We start from the raw sequence: 25507 nt of genomic DNA on the forward strand, positions 1-25507 counted from the left end.
TTTCCTTTCCTTTCCTTTCCTTTCCTTTCCTTTCCTTTCCTTTCCTTTCCTTTTCTTTTTTTCCAATTTTTATTATGTATTTTATACCCCCCCCCCCCCGCTCCCCTACTTTCACATTACTTCTGTCTTTAGTGAATGAAATGAGGAAATGAGCGCTCCTGGGTATGGGTGAAGAGTAGGTTTTTATTGGAGATATGGGGGAGTGAATATGACCCACAGACTGAGCTGAACCTTGAGGTGAGAGAGCTGGGGGTGGGGGGAGAGGCAGGCAAGAGGACCAAGAAGGGAGCCAATGGAAGAACCAGGAAGCCACCTGCCAGGAAGTGAAGCTGGGGGAAGGAAAGGGAAGGCCCAGGGCTAGAGAGATTTAGGCTTGGAGGTAGGGTGAGAAGAGCTGAGAGGATCCCCTGGAACTTAGTGAGCCCAGAGGCCAGCATGCACTCTTCTCTTTTCCTTCTCTGTCTCTGTCCTCTGTCCTCCCTCTCCTCCTCCTCCTCCTCCTCTTCCTCCTCCTCCTCCTTCTGAGAAATACAATTTTAATCAAACAGAAAGGTAAACTCTGGGCACCTGTCATCTTTGCACCTAAAACTGAGAAACCAGTGGAGACAAACTGTTGAAACAAGGCAGTCTCCTCACACCTCTGACACTGCTCCAGTTACAAAAATGGTAACGTGAAAATAGAAGTCTGAGAGTCATAGTTACCTACTGTCCCCAGTTTCTTTGGGACCTGACACTCAGGTTAGGGACTTCAGTGGCATTTCAATCAATTATTTCACTGTCTGTCTTGGTCTGGCTGATTTTGTTTAGGATTATCCTCAGTTACTTTTGTATTACTCTTATTAAATGTCTGTGTTGATTTCTATGATTAGTCATGAGTACAATTGTATGAAAACATAAGGGATGCCAGATAGAATGGTAAATTAGTGACCATGTTTTATTTAATTAAATACATTTACTACAAATATTATAATTAAGAAGAGATTACATGACTCATATCTTAGAGATCAATGTACCCATTAACCTCTATGTTCCACTAGGTTAATTACATCCTTCTCTACCTGCTTCCTGTTTTGTAAATTATGGAATATCCATTATGCAAAATGATAGGTTTCATGTTAACCTTTTCATAAAATCATGACATATGTTTGAACATGGTCAACTCCCCACTACCTTCTTTCATCTTTGCTCCTTCCCACAATCTCCCTCCTCCTGACAGAGTTTCCCTCCCCTTCCACTTTCATGTTTTATAGCTATATTTTAAAATGCACATAGAAGAGAAAACATGTGGCATCGTCTTTCTAGTTTGACTTTTTTTTCTTTACCTAATATGATTACCTCTTGATCCATCCTTTCCCTTTCAAAGATCATTGTCTTGGTCTTTAGGTCTGAGTACAACTCCATCATATGTATGTACCACATTTTTGCTATTTGTTGATGAGTAATTTAGGCTAGTGTCTTTTTTTTTTTTTTACATCTTTGAAAATCAGATGGCTGTAGATACATGAGCTTATTCCCGGACCCGCCATTCTGTTTTATTATGTGTGGGGGCCACTGTTATGCTGTTTTTGTTACTGTTGCTCTGTAGTGTAAATTGAAGTCATGAATTGTGATATCCCCAGTGTAGCCCCTCCCCTGATGATTAGGCTTTTTTTTTTTTTTGGTCTATTTGGGGTTCTTTTGTGCTTCAGTATGAGTTTTACGATTTTTTCCACCTTCTGTGAAGAGTATAATTAGAATTGGATTGAGGTTGTATTGAATCTGTATCTGTAGCTTGCACTTGTTACTACAGTCATCTTTTCATTATATATTCCACTAATCCGTGAGCTTCGGATGTCTTTCCATTTCAAGTGTACTCATCAATTTCTTAAAGTTTTCTTTATTGTAGAAATCTTTTACCTCCTTGGTTTCATTTACTCACATTTACCTTCTACTTGTATTGAATATTGTAAACTTTATTTGATTTCTTTTTTAGTATATTTGGTATTGGTGTATATAGGAGGTACTGAATTTTGTATGGTGACTTTGTGTCCCATGATTTTGCTGAAAATACCAGATACAAAGATTTTCTTGTGGAGTATTAGGGCCCTTTAAGTGCAGGAGTACATAGTGAGGTTTGTAAACAGGAGTACATTTGCTTCTTGCTTTCCCATCTGTGTTCCTTCATCTTTCGTTAGCCCAAGGAATCAAGCCTTGATTTGAATATGCAGGAACATGTGGACATCCTTGTCTCATTAAGTGTAATATAAACCAGTTTTTGTTTTTACTATTCCTAGTTTCTCTAGGGCTTTTCTCATGGAGGAATGTTGAACTTTGCCAAAGGGTTTTTCTGCATGTTTTGAGATAATCCAGTGACTTCTGTCCCTAGACCCCTTTATGTGCTGTTTACTCTTATGGGTTTATATATGGTAAAACCATCTCTTCATAAAACAAACTTAGTCATAATATATACCTCTTAATGTGCTCTTGATTTTTGATTTGCAAGAATTTTATTGATAAATTTTGTATCTGTGTTTATCTGAGAAATCAACTTATATTTGCCTTTTTTTAATTTTGTCTTTATCTGGTATCAGCATAATTCTGATATTGTAGAATGAGTTCAGGAGTATTCTTTTTCCCTGTTTTTGTAAAGGAATAGTTTAAAGGACATTCATGGTAGTTCTTTAACATCCTTGAGCAGTGAATTCAGAATTTTTTCTTGGGAAACTCTTGATACTTGAATCTTATTATTAGTTATTAGCCTGTTTTTTTTCTTCTTTTTTCTTAATTTTTGTGAGTCATATGTGTGAAGACTTTTTTCTAGAATTTCCTTCTTTTTTTTTAATTTAGGATTTCAAAGAATTCTATAATCATTTTTTCAGGATTTTATTGGTATCTGTGGTAGTGTCCCATTTTGCTCCTAATTATATTTCTCTCTCTTTCTTTTTTCTTTCTTTCTTTCTTTCTTTTTTTTTTTTTTTTTTGTGGTTTTTTGAGACAGGGTTTCTCTGTGTAGCTCTGGCTGTCCTGGAACTCACTCTGAAGACCAGGCTGGCCTGGAACTCAGAAATCCGCCTGTCTCTGCCTCCCAAGTGCTGGTCTTTGAGATTTTTTTTTTTTTTTATCTTTTTTTCTATAACTGTGTCTCATTGCTTCTTAATGTTTATACTTTAGTCTCCACTTCATTAATTTTTGCCCTGTTTTTTATTTTTTTGGTCTACCTATTTCAGGCTTGGTTTCTACTCCTGTTTCTAAAGCCTTAAGGTGTGTTTTTAGTTCTTTCTTTGTTGTCTCCCTTACTTCTTAATGTAAGATCATATAGCTATAAACCATCCTCTTATAACTGCTTTTAGTGTATCACAAAGGATTTGCTAAGTTGTGGTTTTGTTTTCTGTTGATTCTAGGAATTTAAATTTTTCTCTCTGATTTTTTCAATGTCTTATGATTATTCAAGAATGTATTAGTTAATCTCTATGTGTTTAAATGGTTTCTCTTATTATTGGCTTCTAGGTTTTTCCTCTATGATCTAATTAGATACAGTAATTTATTCTGTATTTGTTAATAATGTTTTTGTGGATCTGACTGTGTTCTGTTTTGAAGAACCTTCTATAGATTGCTGACTAGAATCTGTTTTCCATTTTTCCTTAGCTGTTGGATGGAATAAACTGTAGATATCTGTTAAGTGCATTTGGTCTATGATGTTTTAAGGGCAGAAATGTCTTTGTATGTTCTACCCAAACATTATACTTTGGTATTGAAGCCCCTGCTGTTAGTATATTTGGACATATCCGTTCCCTTATATGAGTAGTATTTGTTTTGTCAAATAAAGTTCACCAACATTTGGTGAATACATACTTATAATTGTTTTATCTACTTTTAAATAATGTATGTGTACATGTATGTATATTGCCTCTATGTATGTATGTGTGCATGTATGTATATTGCCTCTATGCATGTATGTATGTATATATATATATATATATATATATGCATGTATGTATATTGCTTCTATGAGTGAATGTATGTTGCCTGAGTGTGAGCATGTGAATAACATGGCACATGTGTGGATGTCAGAGTTGGTTCTCTTCTTTCATAAAGTGGATTCTGAGATAGTTTTTATCAGCAGGCTTTGTGTCAAGTGCCTTTACCTGCTGAATAATCTCATGAACCCTAATGGTCCTTTTTCTTGATTGATTATTATCTTTAATAATATGTAGTGACTTTTTTGTCTTATGACTGGTTTGACTACTTTGTTCAACACAAAAATAGCTCTACCTACTTGCTTTGGCCATCCACATGCTAGGTATATTGATTATTGTCATTACTTTCATTCTGGGTCTTTAAGAAAGTTTGTAGGGCTCATGGGCTTACTGTGTGTGTATGTTGGTAATTCTGTGTTAGAATGGTGTGTTTTCCAGTTTTTTCCTTTTTCTCATTTGCTTTGTAAAATAAGTGTCCTGCTGGTCATTCTTTTCTTTGAGATGATCAGACAACAGTAAAAATAGTGATTTGACAACACACCAAATATCAAAATGTAGGAAAAAGCTATCAAGTACTTCTATATTTCCAATAAGGTTTGCATGGTAATGCATTAGGATGCTAGTAGGGTACACTGCCAATACAAAGATTATTAATGATTAAGAAATGGGAAGAGGAAGGATAGGGAAATGGAACCAATTAGAACTGGAATGGAAGAGGAAGCATACTACAGAATTGGTGTGCAGAAAGGCACTAGGTGGTTTGAATATGCTTGGTCCAGGGAGTTGCACTATTAGAACGTGTGACCTTGTTGAAGAAGGTGTGGCCTTGTTGGAGGAGTGTGTCACTGTAGGAGTGGGCTTTTAGACCCTCATCTAAGCTGCCTGGAAGTCAGTCTTCTAGCTGCAGAAGATGAAGAGGGAGAACTGTGCTCCTCCTGCACCATGCCTGCCTGGATGCTGCCATGCTCCCATCTTGATAATAGACTAAAACTCTAAACCTGTAAGCCAGCCTCAATTAAATGTTGTCCTTATAAGAGTTGCCTTGGTTATGTTGTCCATTCTCAGCAGTAAAACCCCTAACAGGCAGAATGGTCATCATGACAACCCAAGTACACAGACACCAGAATAAAATACAATTAAAATGACATGGCAGCAGTCAAGAGTCTTCTTGCTGGTGTGAACTGAGCTTCCTGTATGCCCGTGTGTGTGAACATTTTCTGTAGTTTATTCTAGGGGTGGGAAAGCAGCTGTTTTCCTCTCTGGGTTTGGAACTGGTTAGGTAGAAAAGTTTGTTTATGAATGACAGATCTTTACCTCAGTTGGTTACCTTTCTCTTTTACCACAGATGTGATTTTTGATTTGAAATTGTTCTTTATTTTTCTTACACGTTTTATATGTTTACTGTGTGTATGCATGTATATGTTGTATGTATGTGCATCTATATGGTTTATATATTTATGTATATATTTATATTTATATGGGTGAAAGATGTACAATTCTTTTTTAGGCTGAACAAGTTGTATAGAATGATATATCATCCTTTATCTTGGATTTTTCTGTTTAATAGAATGTTTATATTTTTTAAATCATGTAACAGTATAGCTCTGATTGATTATTTTGGCTGCTATTTATTATTTATTTAACAGATCACAGTTTATCCATTAATTATAAATAGGTAAAGAATATGTTTTTCACTGTTAATCTTATAATAGGACTGGCAGGATGGCTAAGTGGGTAAAGATGCTTACCGTGTAAGTTTGGCAACCTGAATTTATTCCCTGGGGCACATGTAAAGGTAGAAGGAGAAAACCAGCTCCACAGAGTTGTTTTCTAGCCTTCACACATGCACTGCAGCACACATGATTACACACACCTTACAAACACACACAAACACACACGTGTAATAATAATAATAATAATAATAATAATAATAATAATAATAAGTATTTATATAAAGTAGAGGTTCCCAATCACTGATCTCTTGGCTTCCAGTGTAACTGAGAGCCTGACTCCTTCAGTCGTTGGTGTAGTCAGAATCCCAGGTCGTGACTCCAGCCACGGACCCAGTATCCCGTGGTGTTATACACTTCATATGTGGTTTTATTTTCCATTTGTGCATGATGCTCAAAGATTAGGAAACCCCACTCTTCCATTATGTGTATTTGCTTATATAAATATGGGAATGTTGGACATTTTAAAAAATATACATTGTTTTAAACTAATACAGAATATAATATACATGTACACATATATATTCATTCAGCTTAAACATATATTCCTCAAAAATTGTCATTTTTGTAAACTGGAAAAATTCATGAAAATTTTTTTGAATTTCTTTTCCCCTCTCCTTTCACCTTGTCTCCTTCTCTCCCTCTTCTTTCTTTACTATTTTGATATAAGGTCTCCCTGTGAAGTCTTGGCTGACTTTGGTCTCTGTTAGTTGATCAGGCTGACTTTGAACTTGTGTTGATCATTCTGCTGGTACATGGGATTATAGGCACGTGTTTACCATGACATTTTCCAGTTGCTTTGAAAAGTGATTTTACCAAAATGGATAGATTGCTCCACATAGTGATGATTTCTTGACTGTTATTTTGCTTCTTTTTTTTAGATTTTAATTTTCACATGTTGATTTTTTTCTTTTATGTCTTGTAGGTGCTGGTAGGTATGTTTTTAATGGGGTTGAGAACATCTTTCTGTAATTGGGGCACCTCAATCTTTTTTGCTCACTGCCAGTGTTTGCTTAGTTTCCTGTGCAAGGAGAGGGGTCTACACTGATCCCCTTGTGAGAGTGGATTGCTTGCACACACTCGGAAGCTACAACTTTCCCTTATGTTCTTATTATAAGAATTAATGATCTTATTTTAAAGTTGCTAAATTTGCTATTTACTTATTCATTTATTTTTGGAATTTGTATTCTTGCTTTAAAAATTTTGTTCTTATATGGGTGTCAGGATTTCAAATGTTTTCTTAATATTTTTGTAGACTTGCCTTTTAAACTTGAAGCTATTTGGAATGTGTACTGGCTCGTTTTGTGTGTCAACTTGANACAGGCTGGAGTTATCACAGAGAGAGTAGCTTCAGTTGAGAAAATGCCTCCATGAGATCCAAGTGTAAGGCATTTTCTCAATTAGTGATCAAGGGGGGAAGGACCTCTTGTGGGTGGTACCATCTCTTGGCTGGTAGTCTTGGGTTTTATAAGAAAGCAGGCTGAGCAAGGCAGGGGAAGCAAGCCAGTAAAGAACATCCCTCCATGGCCTCTGCATCAGCTCCTGCTTCCTGACCTGCTTGAGTTCCAGTTCTGACTTCCTTTGGTGATGAACAGCAATCTGAAAGTGTAAGCTGAATAAATCCTTTCCTCCCCAACTGCTTCTTGGTCATGATGTTTGTGCAGGACTAGAAATCCTAAGATAGAATGCTTTAAAATTTATTTCATTGGGAACTACTTTTTGTTGTTTTCTTATGAGTAACCAATTGTTCTAGCATTTTGCTTTTTAACTGAAAAATGTTTTAAGTTGGCTTTTTATTATAGTTTTAGGTGATATAAAAAATATATACAGTGTAAAGAGCTGCAAGGATTTTTAATCAGCCAGTCTTTTATTCTGTTACACCATTACCCCTCTGGACTAATGCCATACTGTTTTCATGGTTGTAGTTTTGTTTATTTTAATAGCTAGCAATGGAATTACTAACTTCTTACTCATCTTCAAAATTAGCACGACTTTTTATGGGCCTGTCCTCTTCCTACATTTTAGAACCAAGATGTAAGTTTCTATTAAGAGTCTTTTCAGGATTTTGGCCAGCAATTAATTTAATTCATAGAATTAGGGAAAATGTGTCTTCCCATCCATAAACTTGAGACAACTTCATTTAATTTTATAGATCTTAAGTGTCTTGCTCATCTTTTATTAGGTGCTCCTGGAGTTCTTTATTTGTTTTTATTGATTGCTTTGAATGATTTTTTTCTTTTAAGTTTTCTGTTTTATTATACTCCCGGGAGGCTTAAAAATTTTCATGTTCTACTTCAGGCAGTCCATAGAGCTGGTTCTAAGGTTGTGAGAACCGGGGAGCTGGTTCAGCTCCTAGCAGGCTGCAGCACTCAGGGACTGAGCCTGCCCCTGCACTGCACAGCACAGTAGTGGCTGTAGTGGCCTGGGTATGGGTGAGCAGCCTGAGGACTTGAGAGCTGAGCATTGGATGAGCTAGCTGGGGCAGCTGGAGATCTTGCCCTGGTGGTAGAGTATGGGAGAGCTGGTGGACTCATAAACTCAGCTACTCCCCAGGCCCAGATCCCAGGCTTTGAGATGGCCCACCTCAACGTGTACTTCACCTATGAACTACTGGAGCATTTGTCTAAAGCTGCAGCTTCCAAGACAAGATGTTTTCTATGCTTCATTCATTCATTATTTGTGTTTTCTATTTTCTTTTACAAGGGCATTTCAAGGGCAGATGACAGATAGGAAGGGACAGGGAGATGAGTGGGGTTGGGATGCATGATATGAAACTCACAAAGAATCAATAAAAAGTTAAAAATTCTTTTCATGTTCATCTTGTTTCTTACAGTTTGCTGAATTATTTTAAAAGTCCTATAGTTTTTGAAGAATAAATTTGTTGATTTTTCCTTAATTTTGAATGTAAACAATCATAGTTTTTATAACTAAAAATAGTTTATCTTTGTTTATTAAAATTGAAATCCATTTGTATTACATCTTTTTTAAAGCTCTTGTTTATTAATTTTACTTGGCAGGAACTATAATTTTGAGTGATGGAAAAGGTCTTTCTCTCTTTTTAATTCAGTGTATGTCTATGGATTTACCCGTGTGTGTTTGCACATGTGCATATACTTGTACCTGTGGTCAGAGACCAGGGTTTTGAGTGTCCTCCTCTATTGGTCTGCACTTTATGCCCTTGAGACAAGGTTTCTCATGAAAAGTGGAGCTCATCATTATTCTGTCTGGCTGTCTGTTTGTCCATCCATCCAATCACAGTTTCAGATTGTATAGTCTAATGTGGTAAGAAAACATGGCAGATGTCAAAAGTCTGGTTTGTGACCATAGGAGCTTGCAATATGGCTTATTCACATTTTGGTCTATCAGGACATAGAGAGCATGGTTGCAAGTGACTCTTGAGTATAGTCTTCAGAGTCCTGCTAGATATGACCCACATCCCCAGCCATGACACCTGACCCCCATGCCCCAAATTCACAACCAACCTAGATAGTGCCAACAGCTGGACATGAGGTATTCAAACATGTGAGCCTTTGTGGCTGTTTAACCTAACAGCCTCTGGTGTTTACATTGTTGGTCGTTAAGCAGAGGTACACTCACCTTTCTTCCTTACTTGGCACTGGTTGAACAGGATGAAACCTCCTTTTCCTTGTGGATGGGTGTCTTAGTTAGGGTTTCCATAGCTGTGAAGAGACACCATGACCAAGGGAATTCTTATAAAGGACAACATTTAATTGGGGCTGGCTTACAGGTTTAGATGTTCAGTCTGTTATCATCAAAGCTGGAACCTGGTAGCATCCAGGCAGGCATGGTGCAGGCAGAGCTGAGAGTTCTACATTTTCATCTGACTGCATCCGGAGAAGACTGGCTTCCAGGCAGCTAGGACAAGGGTTATTAAGTCCATGCCCACGGTGACATACCTACTCCAACAAGGCTACAATTACTCCAGCAAGGCCACACTTCCAAATAGTGCCACTTTCTGGGTCAAGTCATCCATCCATCCATCCATCCATTCATCCATCCATCTTTCTATCTATCTCAGTTAGGTTTATCACAGCACAGATGTTCCAGGCAATGTCCTGTCTGTTCCACCCATCCTCCATTCCATTGCTGTGATTACAGCACCTGGGAGGGTACTTCTAGCTTTTTGTGTGGATGATAGGGACTCAAATTCATGTTGGCTCAACTGTACCTATAAGTTATCTCCTCACACCCCTCTTAGTGACTCATTTTCAACTTGGATGTAGACTGTATTTTAAAACTCTTTTAGAGTTTAAGCTTAATCTTGTAGTTACTCCTATATATGCTACAGAGATATTTTAACTTTACCATTGTCCATTTTCCCTCATATATACCATTTATTCCAAGCTAATCCTTGTCTGAACTTCTAAAAGATAATTTGCAAATCCATATTTTCTTTTTTCTATTCATAGTTCATGAAGAAATAGAATTCTGTAGTGATAAAGTATTGTCCTCTTGCATTTATTTATTTAATCACTCACTCACTCACTCACTCACTCACTCACTCACTCACTCACTCACTCTTTAAGTAAATGCCATTGTCATGGGTTTATTTCTTACTTACATTCCAGAAGTGCACGTCATATGGAGTTTACCCCCTATTTACCCTGTTCTCATCTGCCAATTAGCAGTCTCTCTAAGGATCTGTGGTTCCTTTTCTTGGAAATAATAATTTTGAAATTGAGATCTGTGCTCTAGTTGTACATGTTTCTATTAGTGTGTGATTGCTGTACTCCCTCTCAGATGACAAAAGTAGAAAGCATATCTTTCTATAATGGATATATGTATATATATATATATATATATATATATATATATATATATATATGTATGTGTGTGTGTTTATATTTACATGTGTACATGTACATATGCTCATATGTAAATAAAAATTATATATATGTATATATATACACACATATATAGATCTGTATCCATTTATTTCTCTGTATGGGTATATACATTTATATTAAAACATGAGTTTAATTACAATTCAAGTAAACCCACTACAATTCTGACTTTTCTTTTTGTTTTATTTACAATGGTGAGGTACCTATTTTACATTTTTATTTTTCAAATAATAATTTATGCATAAGTTAATTTCAGAATTCATTTAAAAATTCATGACAGTGAAAATAAATTTATTAACTTTAATGTAAGGGTTTTTTAGTATATGTTATATGTCTGAGAGTTTGTATTACTTTTAAAAATTTATTTACTTATTTATTTGCAAAGCATTTTCCATAGAATATATTTGGATCATGTTCATCCCACTCCCAACTAATACCATTTCCTCGTACTTCCCTATCCACTCAGTTTTATGTTCATTCTTTTTTCCCTTCTGTCTCCAAACAAAGCCAGAAGCCAAATGAAACCCACAAAAATGAAGGTGAAAATCAAAACAATCATAAAACCTATAAGACAAACACCATTAACAAGAAAACTGCTCCAGCAAAGCAAAACAAGGAGTCACCCCCTCCCCCAAATAGAGAAAGAAGGAAGGAAGGAAGGAAAAAAAGGAAGAACGAACAACAGATCATGGAGTTTATTTTGTGGGGCTCGTCCTGGAGTGTGGTTGATGTACCCAGTGACACTCCATTGGAAAAACTTTTCCTTTTGCTGGAGTATAAATTGCAACTAGCATTTTGGTTAGGAGTGGTACCCTGTGTGCACTTGCCCTCTTATTGCTGGGATCTTGTCTGGCTTGAACTTGTGCAGGTCTTGTGCATTCTGCCAGTCTCTGTGAGTTCTTGTATGCATCAGTTCTGTTCTGTCTGGAGTACACTGTTTACTTGGAGTCATCCATCCCCTCAAGCTCTTATCTTTTTTGCCTCCTCTTCTGCATAGATCCCTGAGCCTTGGCAGAGGTGCAGGGGTTGATGAAGACATTCATTTAGGATTGAGTGCTTCAAAGTCTCTCATTCTCTCCACATTCTTAATTGTGAATCTCTCTTAATTTTCATCAACTGCATGAAGTTTCTCCGATACTGGTTGAACTGATGAGTAGGTATAGCAGCATATAATTAGGAGTCTCTTGTATTGCATGGTATGGCTTAGGGTATGTATGAATTAGTTTTCTATTGGTGTGATAAACACTAAAGACATGGGAACTTGGAGAGGGAAGGGCTCTGACTTCAGCTCCAGAGGTACAAGAGTCTCTCGCCATCACAGTGAGGAAGTGTGGCAGCAGGCAGTCATGGTGAAGGGAGCATGGAGAACTTATATCCTGAGCCCCAAGTAGGAAATAGAGACAGCAAACTGGAAATGGCAGTCTCCAGTGACACACTTTCTCCAGCAAGGTCACACATACAACTACTTAGCAGTGCCAACACCTGGCCAAGTATGGACTTCTGCCCCATATGGACTGTCCTCAATCAAACTCTCACATGTGTTGTTTGCAAAGATCTGAAGTTACTTTTTTATTTCACTACAGTTCCTTTACATCATGTTTTCTCTCATATACTTTGGCTTATTTTATAATCATGTGAAGTATACACAAAACATCCCAACTGTATAAAAGTACTTGGGTGGGTGTCTCTTCTAGAGACATCACTATCGTTTATGCCTCTTTTGTTAATCCAATTTCATTTCTCCTTTATCTTTTTTTTAAACAATTAGACAAACGTATCTTTTCTCATGACCATTCTTTCTTTTACAAAAGGTAGAATATTCTCTATAGTTTGGTGTTTTCACTTCAGCATATCTTTTGGAAATTACTCTGGCAGGAGAGCAAAGAAAACCTGAGTATCTGTTGTCATACTCTTGGCAGCGCTTTGATCTGGTAAACTTAAAAGGGAAGCCAACTCAGGAGTCCAACCTGCGTGTAGGGCGTTTCCGTTGTAAGCTTTACATGTCTTCTATTCTGCTTGAAATCCCGTGAATGCTCTACTATCACAGTTTGTAAGTTCAGTGTGTTCTGTGTGTACAGTGTCTGTGGCTTTCATCTTTCAGAACTGAGTGTCTGTACCTGAGTGTATGCAACAACTGCTCTTTCCCCCTCTCCTTCACTCCTGGCAGCTAGCATTGAGTTTCTGGGAATTTGACTACTCTGTACACTGTGTATCATTGGAATCACAGTGCTTGTACTTTGTGACCAGCAAATCTTGCTCAGCATAATCTGTTAAGGTCAAGCCAAATTGTAACATGTGTCAGAATGTCCTTCCTCCTCAAGGACTTGCATTGCTGAGATGCTAATGTGTGTGTCCACTCACGTGTTGATGGACACTTGGGTTGCTTCTAGGTCATGGCATGGCAACAGTGTTGTGCTGTAAACATTTTCTTTATCATTCTATTAGGTCTTTGGAATGTGTATCCAGAAGAGGAGATGCTGGATCATATGATGATTCTGTGTTTTTGTCTTTTGAGAAGAGTCTCATGTTTTCACTACAGTTACATGTGTTTGTTCTGATCATCAGTGCATATGGGCTCTGTTTCTTCACACTTGTCATTTTCTGTTTTCCTTTCTGATAGAAGACATCTTAATTGGTCTGAGGTTATATCTGATTGTAGTTTTTAATTTGCATTTCCCTAATGATTAGTGATGTTGAGCATCTTTTTATGTGCTTACTGCCTATTTGTTTGTCATCTTTGAAACATGTTTACTCAGGTCCTTTGCCCACTGTGTAATTGGGTTATTTGTCCTCTTATTATCAAATTGTGTTTCTTATTTTAGATGTTAACTCTTCTTTAGAGATATGAATTTCCAGTACTTTCTTGTGTTTGAGAATGGATTGCCTTTTTATTATGTTGGCTGTCCATTGTGGACCTTTGCTCAGATTTTGATCAAGTCCCATCGTCCTCCCTTTTTCGCATGTGTGTATGGTGTCATATGTAGGGAATGCTTGTCAAAAACATTTCTGAGGTGTTTGTCCTGTCTTCACCTATGAGTTGTATCATTTTGATCTTATGCTTTAATGCTCTGATCTATCTAGAGTAACTTATTGTGTGTAGTAACAGCTGAGGACATGTGTCTGTAGTTTAGGAGGTGTGTAGAGTCATCCTTTAGCAGAATAGTCCATGCTGGCTTCCCATTACCTGTGTGTGTGTGTGTGTGTGTGTGTGTGTGTGTGTGTTAGGGGGCTTGTTTCTTAGCAGCCTTCCTAATATAACCTTTGCCATGCTTTTCAGTGTTTTAATCTAATAGGTAAAAAAATCCTGCTTTGAGCAGCTGGGCTAAAGTCACCTCCTGCCTTAGCCTTCTGAGTACCTGGGTCCACAGGACCATGCTGATGTAATCTGCTAGATTTTCTTTTTCAGTTTGAGATATTTATTAGTTTTACCTGGATATGTTTTAGAGTTGGTTATTTTGGTTAGATTTTTCTCAGATACCCTATAGCCTCTTTTGTAAGTTGAAAAAAAAATTAAAGAAAGTTTCTGGTAAAATCTTGGTTTGTAATTTTATATGAGTTTGTTTCAGTTTTTGTTTCTGTCTTTCTCACACCAAGGTTAGTTCTTTTTTCTGCCTTGTTTTCTTTTAAATCTACTTTCTCTTTTATCTTTTTAATCTCTTATTTTTCCCTACATTTTCTGAATCATTTTTTATGAAATATCTTTTTAATTTTCTCATGGATATTTTAAACTTTTTTTTATGTCTGCAATAATTGTCTTTTTCTTTCACTTTTTCCCTGACATTGGTCAATTTTCATATCTCCCTATATTTTTTCATGTCTATATATAGATTTTTAATTTTTGGCAAAAGGTAGCTATTCATATCTTCTAATTTTTATTTGATTATATCATTTGCATTGAAGATGTGCCTTCTTGTCTTCTTGTGTATCTTTTTTTATTTATGTATATTCATGTTTGCTGGATTTTCTGAGTGTCTTATGATATGCCAGTTCATCCTCTCTCTCTCCTCTCTCCTCTCTCCTCTCCCCCCACCCCCAGTATAGAGTGCTTTAAAGACTTTTTCAGTTCATTGACTCCCTCTTCTGTTAGTATAACAAAGTCCAGATATGTTATTATTATTATTTTTTAATTGTCTTGGTAGTTGGAAGGTAGTGGAAGATGATGGACTCTACAGAGTTGGCCCCTGACTTCCATATGCCCACTAAAGTGTGTTTCCCCAACATCACTCTTGCATGCATGGTCAAACTTGATAATATAAAGGCAGGGTGGAGTATGAGACACCAATTTCTAGGAGCACATATGTTATTATTTTTATTTATGGTTGTTTTGAATTTGGAGCGATTTGTATTTTCAATCTATCACATTGGTGGTCTCACAGATCACAAAGCTGGAAGTCTTCCATGTACATTCTTTGAATATTTTTATTATTGAGTTTTTGTATACTGTTTCAGTTAATATTAAATTTATACACAACTCTGTGAGATTGATAATAAAATTTTCACTTTACAGATAAAGGTATAGAGTCATGAAAGGTTAAGTGACTTGATGGAGATCATTAGCCTGAAAGTGTAGAGATAATCAGACCTAAAATCCTAAGACTTTGTTCTCTCTCACTTTTGCAGTGTCTTGCTGTCTACCCAAATAACTGAACGTAAAGAATATTTACAGTGGATTGCAACTCAGTACATTTCAGTGGCTATCACTGTGAGCTATCAATTTTTTGTATTGTTATCTTGTATGCCAGTTTTGTGTCAGCAGCTAGCTCCCTTGATGGTGACTTCTGGACCTTCGTAGGTCCCTCCTCTAAATGAGTTAATAGGCATTAAGCTCTGTCCACGAGAACAGGTTTCAAGTAGATACTTTTTTGTTTTATTTTGTTTTAAAAATACTTCCACAGATGTCTCAGCGGTTAAGAGCATTGGCTGTTCTTCTAGAGGGCCTGGGTTCAATTCCCAGCACTCACATAGCTCACAACTGCCTGTAACTCCAGTTCCCGGGAATCTAACATTTTCAAACATGCAGGCAAAATATCAGTGCACATAATAAAAATACATAAAAAATTCATTTAAAAATATTACCTACCATTGCTTTAAACACACTTACCATCTTTCCTTCCTGACCAATAGTAGTTCTTTTTTTTTTCCAAATTTTTATTAAGTATTTTCTTCATTTATATTTCAAATGCTATCCTGAGAGTCCCAGATACCCCCCTACCCTCAACAGTAGTTCTTATGAAAGAACTGTGTACACTCAATGCTTTCAGGTCAGCAGGGTGGGGTCCTCTTCAGTGAGGTGAGATCTGGGTTCTATCTTACATAGTATAGTCTCTTTTTAGGCAGCATCTTTTCTGGAGTGGGGTAATTTATTGTCTGTAGGTTTCTTTAAGGTAATTTAATCTTCACCTTAGGGGTTCTCAGCAAACGTTTTTTGAAGTACCTTAATCAGGATTCTACACTCCAGGGGTAGTTAGTTAACATCTGAAAGACCCTAATCAAGATTCTGTACTCCTGAGGCAACCAGTGTGCCAGTTACTGTTCTCCCCTGCACCAGTGGGTACATTAATTAGAACTAAACCTGTAAGAAGTAATTTTTCACTGGCAAATAGAGTGGTGTCTAAGATAGATATTTGACCAAGAACTTCCACAGAGATAAGATTGGCGGAAGAGAATTTAGGGAGGTTCTGTAGCCTTCTAGCCAAAGGTAGGAGCTTGATTTGATTTTGGGCTTGTGGCACCCATAGTGAATGGATATCTTAGGCCACTGGAGCACATTAAGTATCCGTTAACACAGATGAGCCAATCCCAACTTTCTTCTGTCTTTCTGTGATGAGATCACTGGCTCCACACCCTGGCTCTATTCATTGTTTGCATTTCTTTTTTTCAGCAATGTTACTCTCTATTTTGAGGCAGACTATTTCCTTTCAATTTATGGAGTTATATTTTTTGTGTAATTATCTAATAAGCAAATTGGGTATCTTAGGAATATGAATTACAGTGTGAGAAAAGCATACAAATTACTTTTTAGTGGCTTTTAAAAAATAGTTTTCAAAAATATTGTCAGTATTGCCAGGTTCCCATCTGTGATGTAGCTTTGTAGACAGGTAATTTGTTTGATAGTTTAGTAGTCTAATTAGGCTTGGCAACTTTTTCAAAGGCTCCTTAGTATTTTTTTTAATCTCTCTTATTTTTTAGATCATAATATAATTAAATCATTTTCCCTGTCTCTTATACCTCCCAACCCTCCTTTCTCTGTTTTAAATTCTTGTCCTTCATTTTTATGAATTGTTGTTACAAAGGCTCCTTTTAATAATGAATTTTGCTCAGTACTGGCAGACAGTTCTTATATAGAGCTAATTTTGTTTAAATATACCGTGTGATTCAAATTACATAGATTAAAATCTTTTACTGTATGGTAACACACAATTTGTATATTGTGCATAACATAATGAATGACATCTCTCAAGAGTTTCTATAGTAAACACTGCCATTGTATCATGCCCCAATTAGCATGTACAAACAGCATTTTCTAAGTATTGTGATATGGCATATTCAACAGTGAATTAAAGGGCTTGTCTTCTGCAGTTTTATGATGTGTATGGTAAGTAAGCCATGATGCAAATTGCTGATTTTTTTCTTAGAAGTATTGACGAAAGAAAACAGCTATGAACTCATGGTCTAGATTGTTTTCTGTATTCATGTGCAGAGTCATTAAACAAAAAGTATTTAGCATCATGAATATATATTTTTCACCTTGTTTACTTGTTATATTTCGTTCAATTTCTGTATGCCCCTGGGTTGTCTCTAACTTGTGATTCCTTCAGATGTGTTTGGGCCTTATCTGTGGTTGTTTTCTTTTTTTAAATGTGCTGTCTGTAATATGGTATACAAATAAGTGGCTCTAAACCATGTAACCAGAAATGCATAGATAATGTAAATGTGGAATTCTAGAGGTTGAAAAGTTCTTTTTTGTTTGTTTGTTTTTTTGTTTGTTTTTGTTTTTGTTTTTTTGAGACAGGGTTTCTCTGTATAGCTCTGGCTGTCCTGGAACTCACTTTGTAGACCAGGCTGTCCTCTAACTCAGAAATCCACCTGCCTCTGCCTCCCAAGTACTGGGATTAAAGGCATGCGCCACCACTGTCCGGCTTGAAAAGCTCTTAAATATCTTCTTAGTTCCTTCATCAGTCCAGTCAAGTAGAACCCTCCTTCTGTGATTTTGTGCTTGCCCTCAGTTATCACTATCCATAGCCACTTAGGTCTGTATAAACAAAGAGGTCTGTATAATAGTAAATACTCAGGAGACAGCAAGATTATAGAAGAAATAATGTGGCAGGAGCCATACCCATTCTTTTTTTAATTAGATGTATTCTTTATTTACATTTCAAATGCTATCCTGAAAGTTCCCTATACCCTCCCCCCACCCCTGATCCCCTACCCACCAACTCCCACTTCTTGGCCCTGGTGTTCCCCTGTACTGGGGCATATAAAGTTTGCAAGACCAAGAGGCCTCTCTTCCCAATGATGGCTGAATAGGCCATCTTCTGCTACATATGCAGCTAGAGACATGAGCTCTGGGGGTACTGGTTAGTTCCTATTGTTGTTCCACCTATAGGGTTGCAGACTCCTTCAGCTCCTTGGGTACTTTCTCTAGCTCCTCCATTGGGGGCCCTGTGTTCCATCCAATAGCTGACTGTGAGCATCCACTTCTGTATTTGCCAGGCCCTGGCATAGCCTCACAAGAGACTGCTATATCAGGGTCCCTTCAGCAAAATCTTGCTGGCATGTGCAATAGTGTCTGGGTTTGGTGGCTGATGGTGGGATGGATCCCCGGGTGGGGTAGTCTCTGGATAGTCCATCCTTTCATCTTAGCTCCAAACTTTGTCTCTGTAACTCCTTTAATGGGTATTTTGTACCCTATCCTAAGCAGGAATGAAGTATCCACCCGCTAGTCTTCCTTCTTGATTTTCTTGTATTTGGCAAATTGTATCTTGGGTATTCTAAGTTTTTGGACTAATATCCACTTATCAGTGAGTGCATATCTAGTGACTTCTTTTGTGATTGGGTTACCTCACTAAGGATGATATCCTCCAGATCCATCCATTTGCCCAAGAATTTCATTGTTTTTAATAGCTGAGTAGTACTCCATTGTATAAATGTAGCACATTTTCTGTATCCATTCCTTTGTTGAGGGACATCGTGGTTCTTTCCAGCTTCTGGCTATTGTAAATAAGGCTGCTATGAACATAGTGGAGCATGTGTCCTTATTACCAGTTGGAACATCTTCTGGGTATATGCCCAGGAGAGGTATTGCTGGATCTTCTGGTAGTACTATGTCCAATTTTCTGAGAAACCGCCAGACTGATTTCCAAAGTGGTTATACCAGCTTGCAATCCCACCAGCAATGAAGGAGTGTTCCTCTTTCTCCACATCCTTGCCAGCATCTGCTGTCACCTGAATTATTGATCTTAGCCATTCTTACTGGTATGAGATGGAATCTCAAGTTGTTTTTATTTGCATTTCCCTGATGATTAAGGATGTTGAACATTTTTTCAGGTGCTTCTCAGCCATTTGTTATTCCTCAGTTGAGAATTCTTTGTTTAGCTCTGTACCCTATTTTTTAATGGGGTTATTTGAATTTCTGGAGTCCAGCTTCTTGAGCTCTTTGTATATATTGGATATTAGGCCTCTATCAGATTTAGGATTGGTAAAAATCCTTTCCCAATCTGTTGGTGGCCTTTTTGTCTTGTTGNCAGTGTCTTTTGCCTTACAGAAGCTTTGCAATTTTATGAGGTCCCATCTGTGAATTCTTGATTTTACAGCACAGGCCATTGCTGTTCTCTTTAGGATTTTTTTCCCTGTGCACTTATCTTCGAGGCTTTTCCCCACTTTCTCCTCTATACATTTCAGTGTCTCGGGTTTTATGTGGAGGTCTTCAATCCATTTAGACTTGAGCTTTGTACAGGAGATAAGAATGGATCAATTCACATTCTTCTACATGTTAACCGCCAGTTGTGCCAGCACCATTTGTTGAAAATGCTGTCCTTTTTCTACTGGATGGTTTTAGCTCCCTTGTCAAAGATCAAGTGACCATAGGTGTGTGGGTTCATTTCCGGGTCTTCAATTCTATCCTATTGATCTACCTGTCTGTGGCTGTACCAGTACCATGCAGTTTTTATCACAATTGCTTTGTAGTACAGCTTAAGGTCACGCATGGTGATTCCACCAGAGGTTCATACCCATTCTTTAGTATGTAGCAGTATCCTATCTGATAGTAAAAGTCTTAAAGTTACATTTGATTTATCTTCAGTTGTTAGAATCTTTAACAAAATAAAATTCAAAGGTAGGAGAGTCAGAGCTGAAAGTAAAATATGTTTAGCTTAGTAAATGTCTAATACCAACAAATTGGATATCCACTGTAGTAAGTCAGGTGCTTGGGAGTAATGTGGACTTCAGGAGTTTGGAAAAATGCACAGGTCTGTTCTGATTGTTGGGTGAAGCTTTATTGAATTTCAGTTAAATTATTTTTGTACCTTTTTTCCCATTAATACTATCTGACCTTGGAGATGTTTGTGAATATTAGAGTAGCCATGGTTGATTATATTATCCTTTTACATTGCCGTTTAATTTTCAGCTGATATAAGTGAAATAAATTGTATAAATCAATTAATAGTGTACTATTAAGTGTTTATGTTCTAGGAGAGTTCAGAAAGCTAAGTCTTTAAACAGATGTTCTATTTGTGGCCATGGCATTTCATTATCCAAATCTTGCTTATGTGTTGTTTTTTAATGAGATAACTCTACAATTAGTGTGCATATAACTAGCTATCAGCTGTGTCATTGCAGGCTAGATTGTCTTAAACTACATTTACGTCATCATCAGCCACCCTAGGCTGTAGCTGTGATGTCTAGGCGACACTTTGTATGTGTCCTGTTTGTGGCTCAAAGGTGCACTTTTTCCAAAGAGCATTTTGAGCAGGTAAATTTCCATTACTTTTCTTCCTGCCTGAAGCTCTTCTTGTAGTTCAGCTTCATTTCCTCCTATTCCATGCTGAATTGAGGTGGCTCCCTGCTGCTGAGTACTGTCTTAGCTTTGCTGCAGGATTGGATTTGCTAGATAGAATATTTCTGTGGCCTGAGGTATCCTACTTCTTCATGTATAAAACAAAACCAGGAACTGAAATATATGTTTTCTTTTATCATTACATTTGGAAGTATTGGTGAAACTTTCAAAACGTGTCTTTAGATTTTCATCTTTCAAGGCTAAATCTTTGGGTTCTACTTCTAGTTTCATTAGTATTAAACAATATACGTACTGAGTACTGTATGAACAAACACACTCTGTTGTAAGGAATGTACTATGCATATGGTTTCTCTGACTTTCTGGGCACCTAGTGAGTCTCATAAGACAGCATGGATAAAATATATTGTGGATTTATTCATAAGAGTGATCTTGTATGAGTAATTATATTTTACTTGCTACTAAAATAACTTTGGTTCATATTCAAGTACATAGTTTATGTTAAAATATAGTCATCATTAATATGACTTTTTAGTCATTTAAAATATATAGATCAGTAGTTTTCAGTATATTTATAGTGTGTGTAGACAGTACCTTTGTCCTTCTGTATGACTCTTTTCACCTTGTAAAACTCAAACTCAGTATCTATCCAAAAGTAGCTACATGTTTCTTCCTTCCCCTTGCCTCTGACAGTCTACCTTCTACTCTGTTTCTAGGAATTTAACCACTCTAAGTACCTCAGTATAAGTGGAATCATAAAGTATTTGTCTTTTGTGACAGTCTTATTTCACTCAGCAGGATGTATTCCAGAGCTATTCATATTGCAGTGTGTTGGACTTTTTTTGTTTAAAGTGGAGTGATATGCCATTGTTTATATAGATCATTATCTGTTTATGTGGTGGTGAGCAACTGGGGTGATTCTAACTGGGGTGACTGTGGATAATGCTGCCATTATAATAATGAATGCTGTGAATAATGAACCTTTATGGGTATATAGATATGTAGTTGAGAAGTACTGTTGATAATAAATGCTGGTTTAGTTTGTGGCTTTCTTGTGTGTCTTTGTATGGACGCTGGAACTCAGACTCCAGTCCTCATGATTGCTGAGCCATCTTTCCTGTCCTACATGACTTTTATAATATAGCATTTAGTAGGGATAAGTATTTTCAGATCCTCAGCTAATCCTTTTCCCCAGCTACTCACAGGGGTGAGAACTACTAGGAGTTTGAGACTGTTTCTTCCTTTTTAAAGACCAGATTGTTTGGGTAAAGGCTATAAAATAAAGGTCTATAGGGATATTTAGCATATATAATTTACAAGAAGGTTTTCATTGATTATTACAGATGTCTGTGAAAGATAATAACTACTCTCCCCTCCCCCTATACTCTTATTTTCGTCTTACTCACTTTTATAAGCAAGGTCTCATTATGTATGCTAGGCTGTCTGGAATTTGCTATCTAATCCAGGCTTACTTTTAAATTCTCAGTCCCTCAGTAGCTGAGATTACATGTTGTAAGTCACACATGTTTAAAGACAAGTATGATGACTTTTATGGTTATTTAATACCTCATCACTACCCCTTTTCCCCTCAAACTCTTCTCATATATTTATGTTGTTTTACATATACTTCTTTTCATTTCTTTCTGTTTGTTGTAGTCATGTTCTTTTGCCCCTACATATATTTATAACATGTTTTATTCTCACCATTTATCACTTCTAACTAATGAGTAGGAAGCTGAGGCTTGGGTTTGAGTCTTTAAAGTTCTCCTGAAATGCTGTGTATTGTGCTTTAGAGACAGTTTGTACCATGGACTTAATTTATCAAGAGACTGGGTCTGAGTAGTCTGTGTAAGCCTGGAGATTTAGATCTTCCTATAGAATTGCTTGTAGATTTCATTTCCTACCAAAACATTACCAATTGGTTTGAATTGTGGGCTGTTTCATATTACTTTGTAACTTAATTTAACATAAAAATTTGCCGACTCCTTAACAGAATAATCAAAGCAGTGATTGTCTGCTGTGCTGTTGAATTAATATGGAAACTGACTCTGATATTTAGGTGTTGTTTTCTTTTGCAGTGAGAGAGATGACCCTGCAAGACATCAAGGAGGACTTGGAGTGTGATCCAGAGGAGAACAGTGCTCTTTTCATGGGAATTCTTATTCAGGGACTGGCCAGACTGAAGAAGATCCCTGAGACGGTTAAAGCCATTAAAGAGCGTTTGGAACAGGAGCTAAAGCAGATTGTAAAGAGGTCAACCACCCAGGTAGCAGACAGTGCCTATCAGAGGGGAGAGAGCCTCACTGTGGACAACCAGCCAAGGTAGGAATGGGTATAGTCTGGGGTTGGTGTTTTTTTTTATTGTATACTTTCTAGGGTAGAGACTAAATAACTTATTTTCACTTGGGATCATCTTCTTGAACTGAGGTTACTATATTCTATACATACTCAGGTCAGGCATTGTCTTGCTTTTGATTTATTGAGAATTTTTAGGTTTATTGTCCATATTCACTGACAAGGAATGAGAGATATAAACCTGTTTGTAATGGAGAGTGTTTATTATTACATATGTTAATAAATCAATGGCAAGAAAGAATGAAGCAATTGTCAGTTACCAAGCTATTTTTGAGATAATTTATGGATATTATTTCATTTTGCTTTTCCTATTACTTGTGAGCTCGTTCTGAGTGTCAACATCTTAAAGTTAGAGGAGCTGAGGCTCAGGGATAGTGATTAGCCCAAGCACATGCTTGCTGGCTGACGAGTCTTGGATTTGAGTAAGAGACTATTTTAATTGTAAAGTCTGTGCTCTTTCCACTGTCATGCATTTTCCTCATCATCATGTGATAGTATTTGTGATTACAAAAATATCAGAAATTTCTGCATTTCCTTAAAACAGTAAGTAGGATTTGAATTTCAAAATTTTTAGTTCATTGGAAAACATGGTAATTCTGTTATGATCCTAAGGTGTGGCTATTATACACTGGGAGAATATGTTTGTTAGATCAGATTTTAGGGAACAGTAGTCCAGTATTGTATGATAGTATTTGAAATTAGGACTTATTTAAAAAAATCAGATTGGTTATAAAGTGATTTCTTTCACTCTTGCCTCCTTCAGTTTTGCCTTTGTTCCCCGACACACACCAGGCACATAAGACTGGAATGGCATGGGAGGAAACCATCAATGAAAGGTTCAGTTTCACTGGAGAGTAGAAGGCAGGCAGGTGTGCTGGTGGGAATTGTAGTCTCAGTGCTCCGAAGTCTGAGGCAAGGACATCTGGAGTTCATGGCCAGGTTGCATAGGGAGACGCTGTCTCAAAGAAGAACAAGTCACATGAGAAAAAAAGTAATTTTCTCCTTTGTTGGAATGGATGTGCGTGGGAGATGGTAATCCATAAAGGGTGATACTTTCCTTAATGTGCTACTATGGAGATTCTGCTGTTTTTACTTAACATGCATACATTTTAAAAACAGACATTAAACAGAATTAAGGAAAAAGAGTACTAATGCTGCCTAGATTTTTCTCAGATTTATTTTAATGTTTTGGAAAATCTGATATATTCTATTCATATTTTCTGAATTCTTTTTTTATATCTAGATAACACTAATACTGATTTAAGAACTCTTCAAAAGTAATTCTCTCATGAACTTAATTTAAAAGTACTATAATTGGTAAAGGAAAAGCAAACAAGGAAAAATCTCAAACCATCATCTACCAGCCGACCATCACGGATTGCGTCAAAGCAGATGGTTGAAGAGTGTGGGATTTGTAGAGATCTGAGTATTATAGCTCCTGGTACCTTACAGGGATGTCTGCTTTAGATGAGGTTAATGGTTACAATGCTTTAGTAAGAACATAACACACATGCATCTGCATACAAACACATGTTTGTTATTGATGCCTTCTCCAGTCTTCATGTGTTTCATCACTCATGTGGTTCTGAGAAGCTAGGGCGTGAGGCAGAATTGAACTTTACGTTTCTGCTTTCTTTGCTTGGTGCCTGGATTTCTGCAAAGACCTTTTGACTCTCTGCTAATGAATACTTGAAAATTCTGCTTTGCTATTTGCTCCGTTGTTGCAAATGCCCAGATGAATAGACTGAACTTTCATAGGGAAATAACATTACTATAATATATACTGGAAATAAAGCAAAGGGCACAGATCAATAACTTTCCTGCAGCTCTCATTATAATTGCCCTAAAAACATTGTGTCTTTCATAGGATTTTGACCTCTTCCTCTTCTATTGCCTCAGCTGTTTCCAGAATTCACGAATGCAGATTACATCAGTAGAAGCAGAAAGCCAGTTCCTTGCCTTGGGAAATTCTAAATAGCTTTCTGCGAGGAAGGAGTCAGCAGTAGAGGGTTTTTTCCCCTCTTTTCGTTCTTCTCCTTCTTCTTTGTTTATTTCTCCTCTTTTATGTATTTGTTTACTTATCCATTTAGTTTTCAGAGATTTTTCTTTCCTTTTTCTTTTCTTTGTTCGTTTGGTAGGCAGGGTACATGGACTATTAAGCAAACAAATGGTTCATGTTTTGGCATTTGTTTTTGTTTTTGTTTTTTTCTTTTTCTCTTTGACATAATCCCATTTTATAAAAGCTAAAGTCTATATATTTTTTTTTTTTGGCCAAAACTGTTTATTATGAAATAAAATATTACAGAGAAAACAGTAATTTGGAGTAAACAATATTACTGGACCAAACACTAAATTCTTGGACCCAGATTCCAAATGAACTGACAATTATGAGCTGACCTCTGGTATTCCTCAAGAATTGATTCCCCTGAGTTAACCACAATCATTCAGAGATGATTAGCATTGTTGTTTCCAGAGGCTTGGAACTTTAAAAAGGGTATTATCAAATTACTCCTTGAGGCATTCATGATTTCTCTGTGTCTGAGATATTAGACATTTCTGTTTAAGAGGGAGTTAAACCACAGTGACATT

General features: G+C 36.9%; 1 protein-coding gene across 2 annotated transcripts in view; it reads left to right on the plus strand.

Moving 5' to 3' along the window:
- Window positions 1-25507, plus strand: part of Exoc4 (exocyst complex component 4) — a 711882-nt gene that overhangs the window by 63235 nt on the left and 623140 nt on the right. For both annotated transcript variants that reach the window (XM_021189789.2, XM_029535373.1), the window contains exon 6: window positions 22642-22885. In XM_021189789.2, coding sequence (XP_021045448.1) covers window positions 22642-22885 — 244 coding nt within the window. The remainder of the gene's footprint in view (window positions 1-22641; window positions 22886-25507) is intronic.

The sequence above is a fragment of the Mus pahari genome, chromosome 2 (assembly GCF_900095145.1).
Source record: "Mus pahari chromosome 2, PAHARI_EIJ_v1.1, whole genome shotgun sequence".
Lineage (NCBI taxonomy): Eukaryota > Metazoa > Chordata > Mammalia > Rodentia > Muridae > Mus > Mus pahari.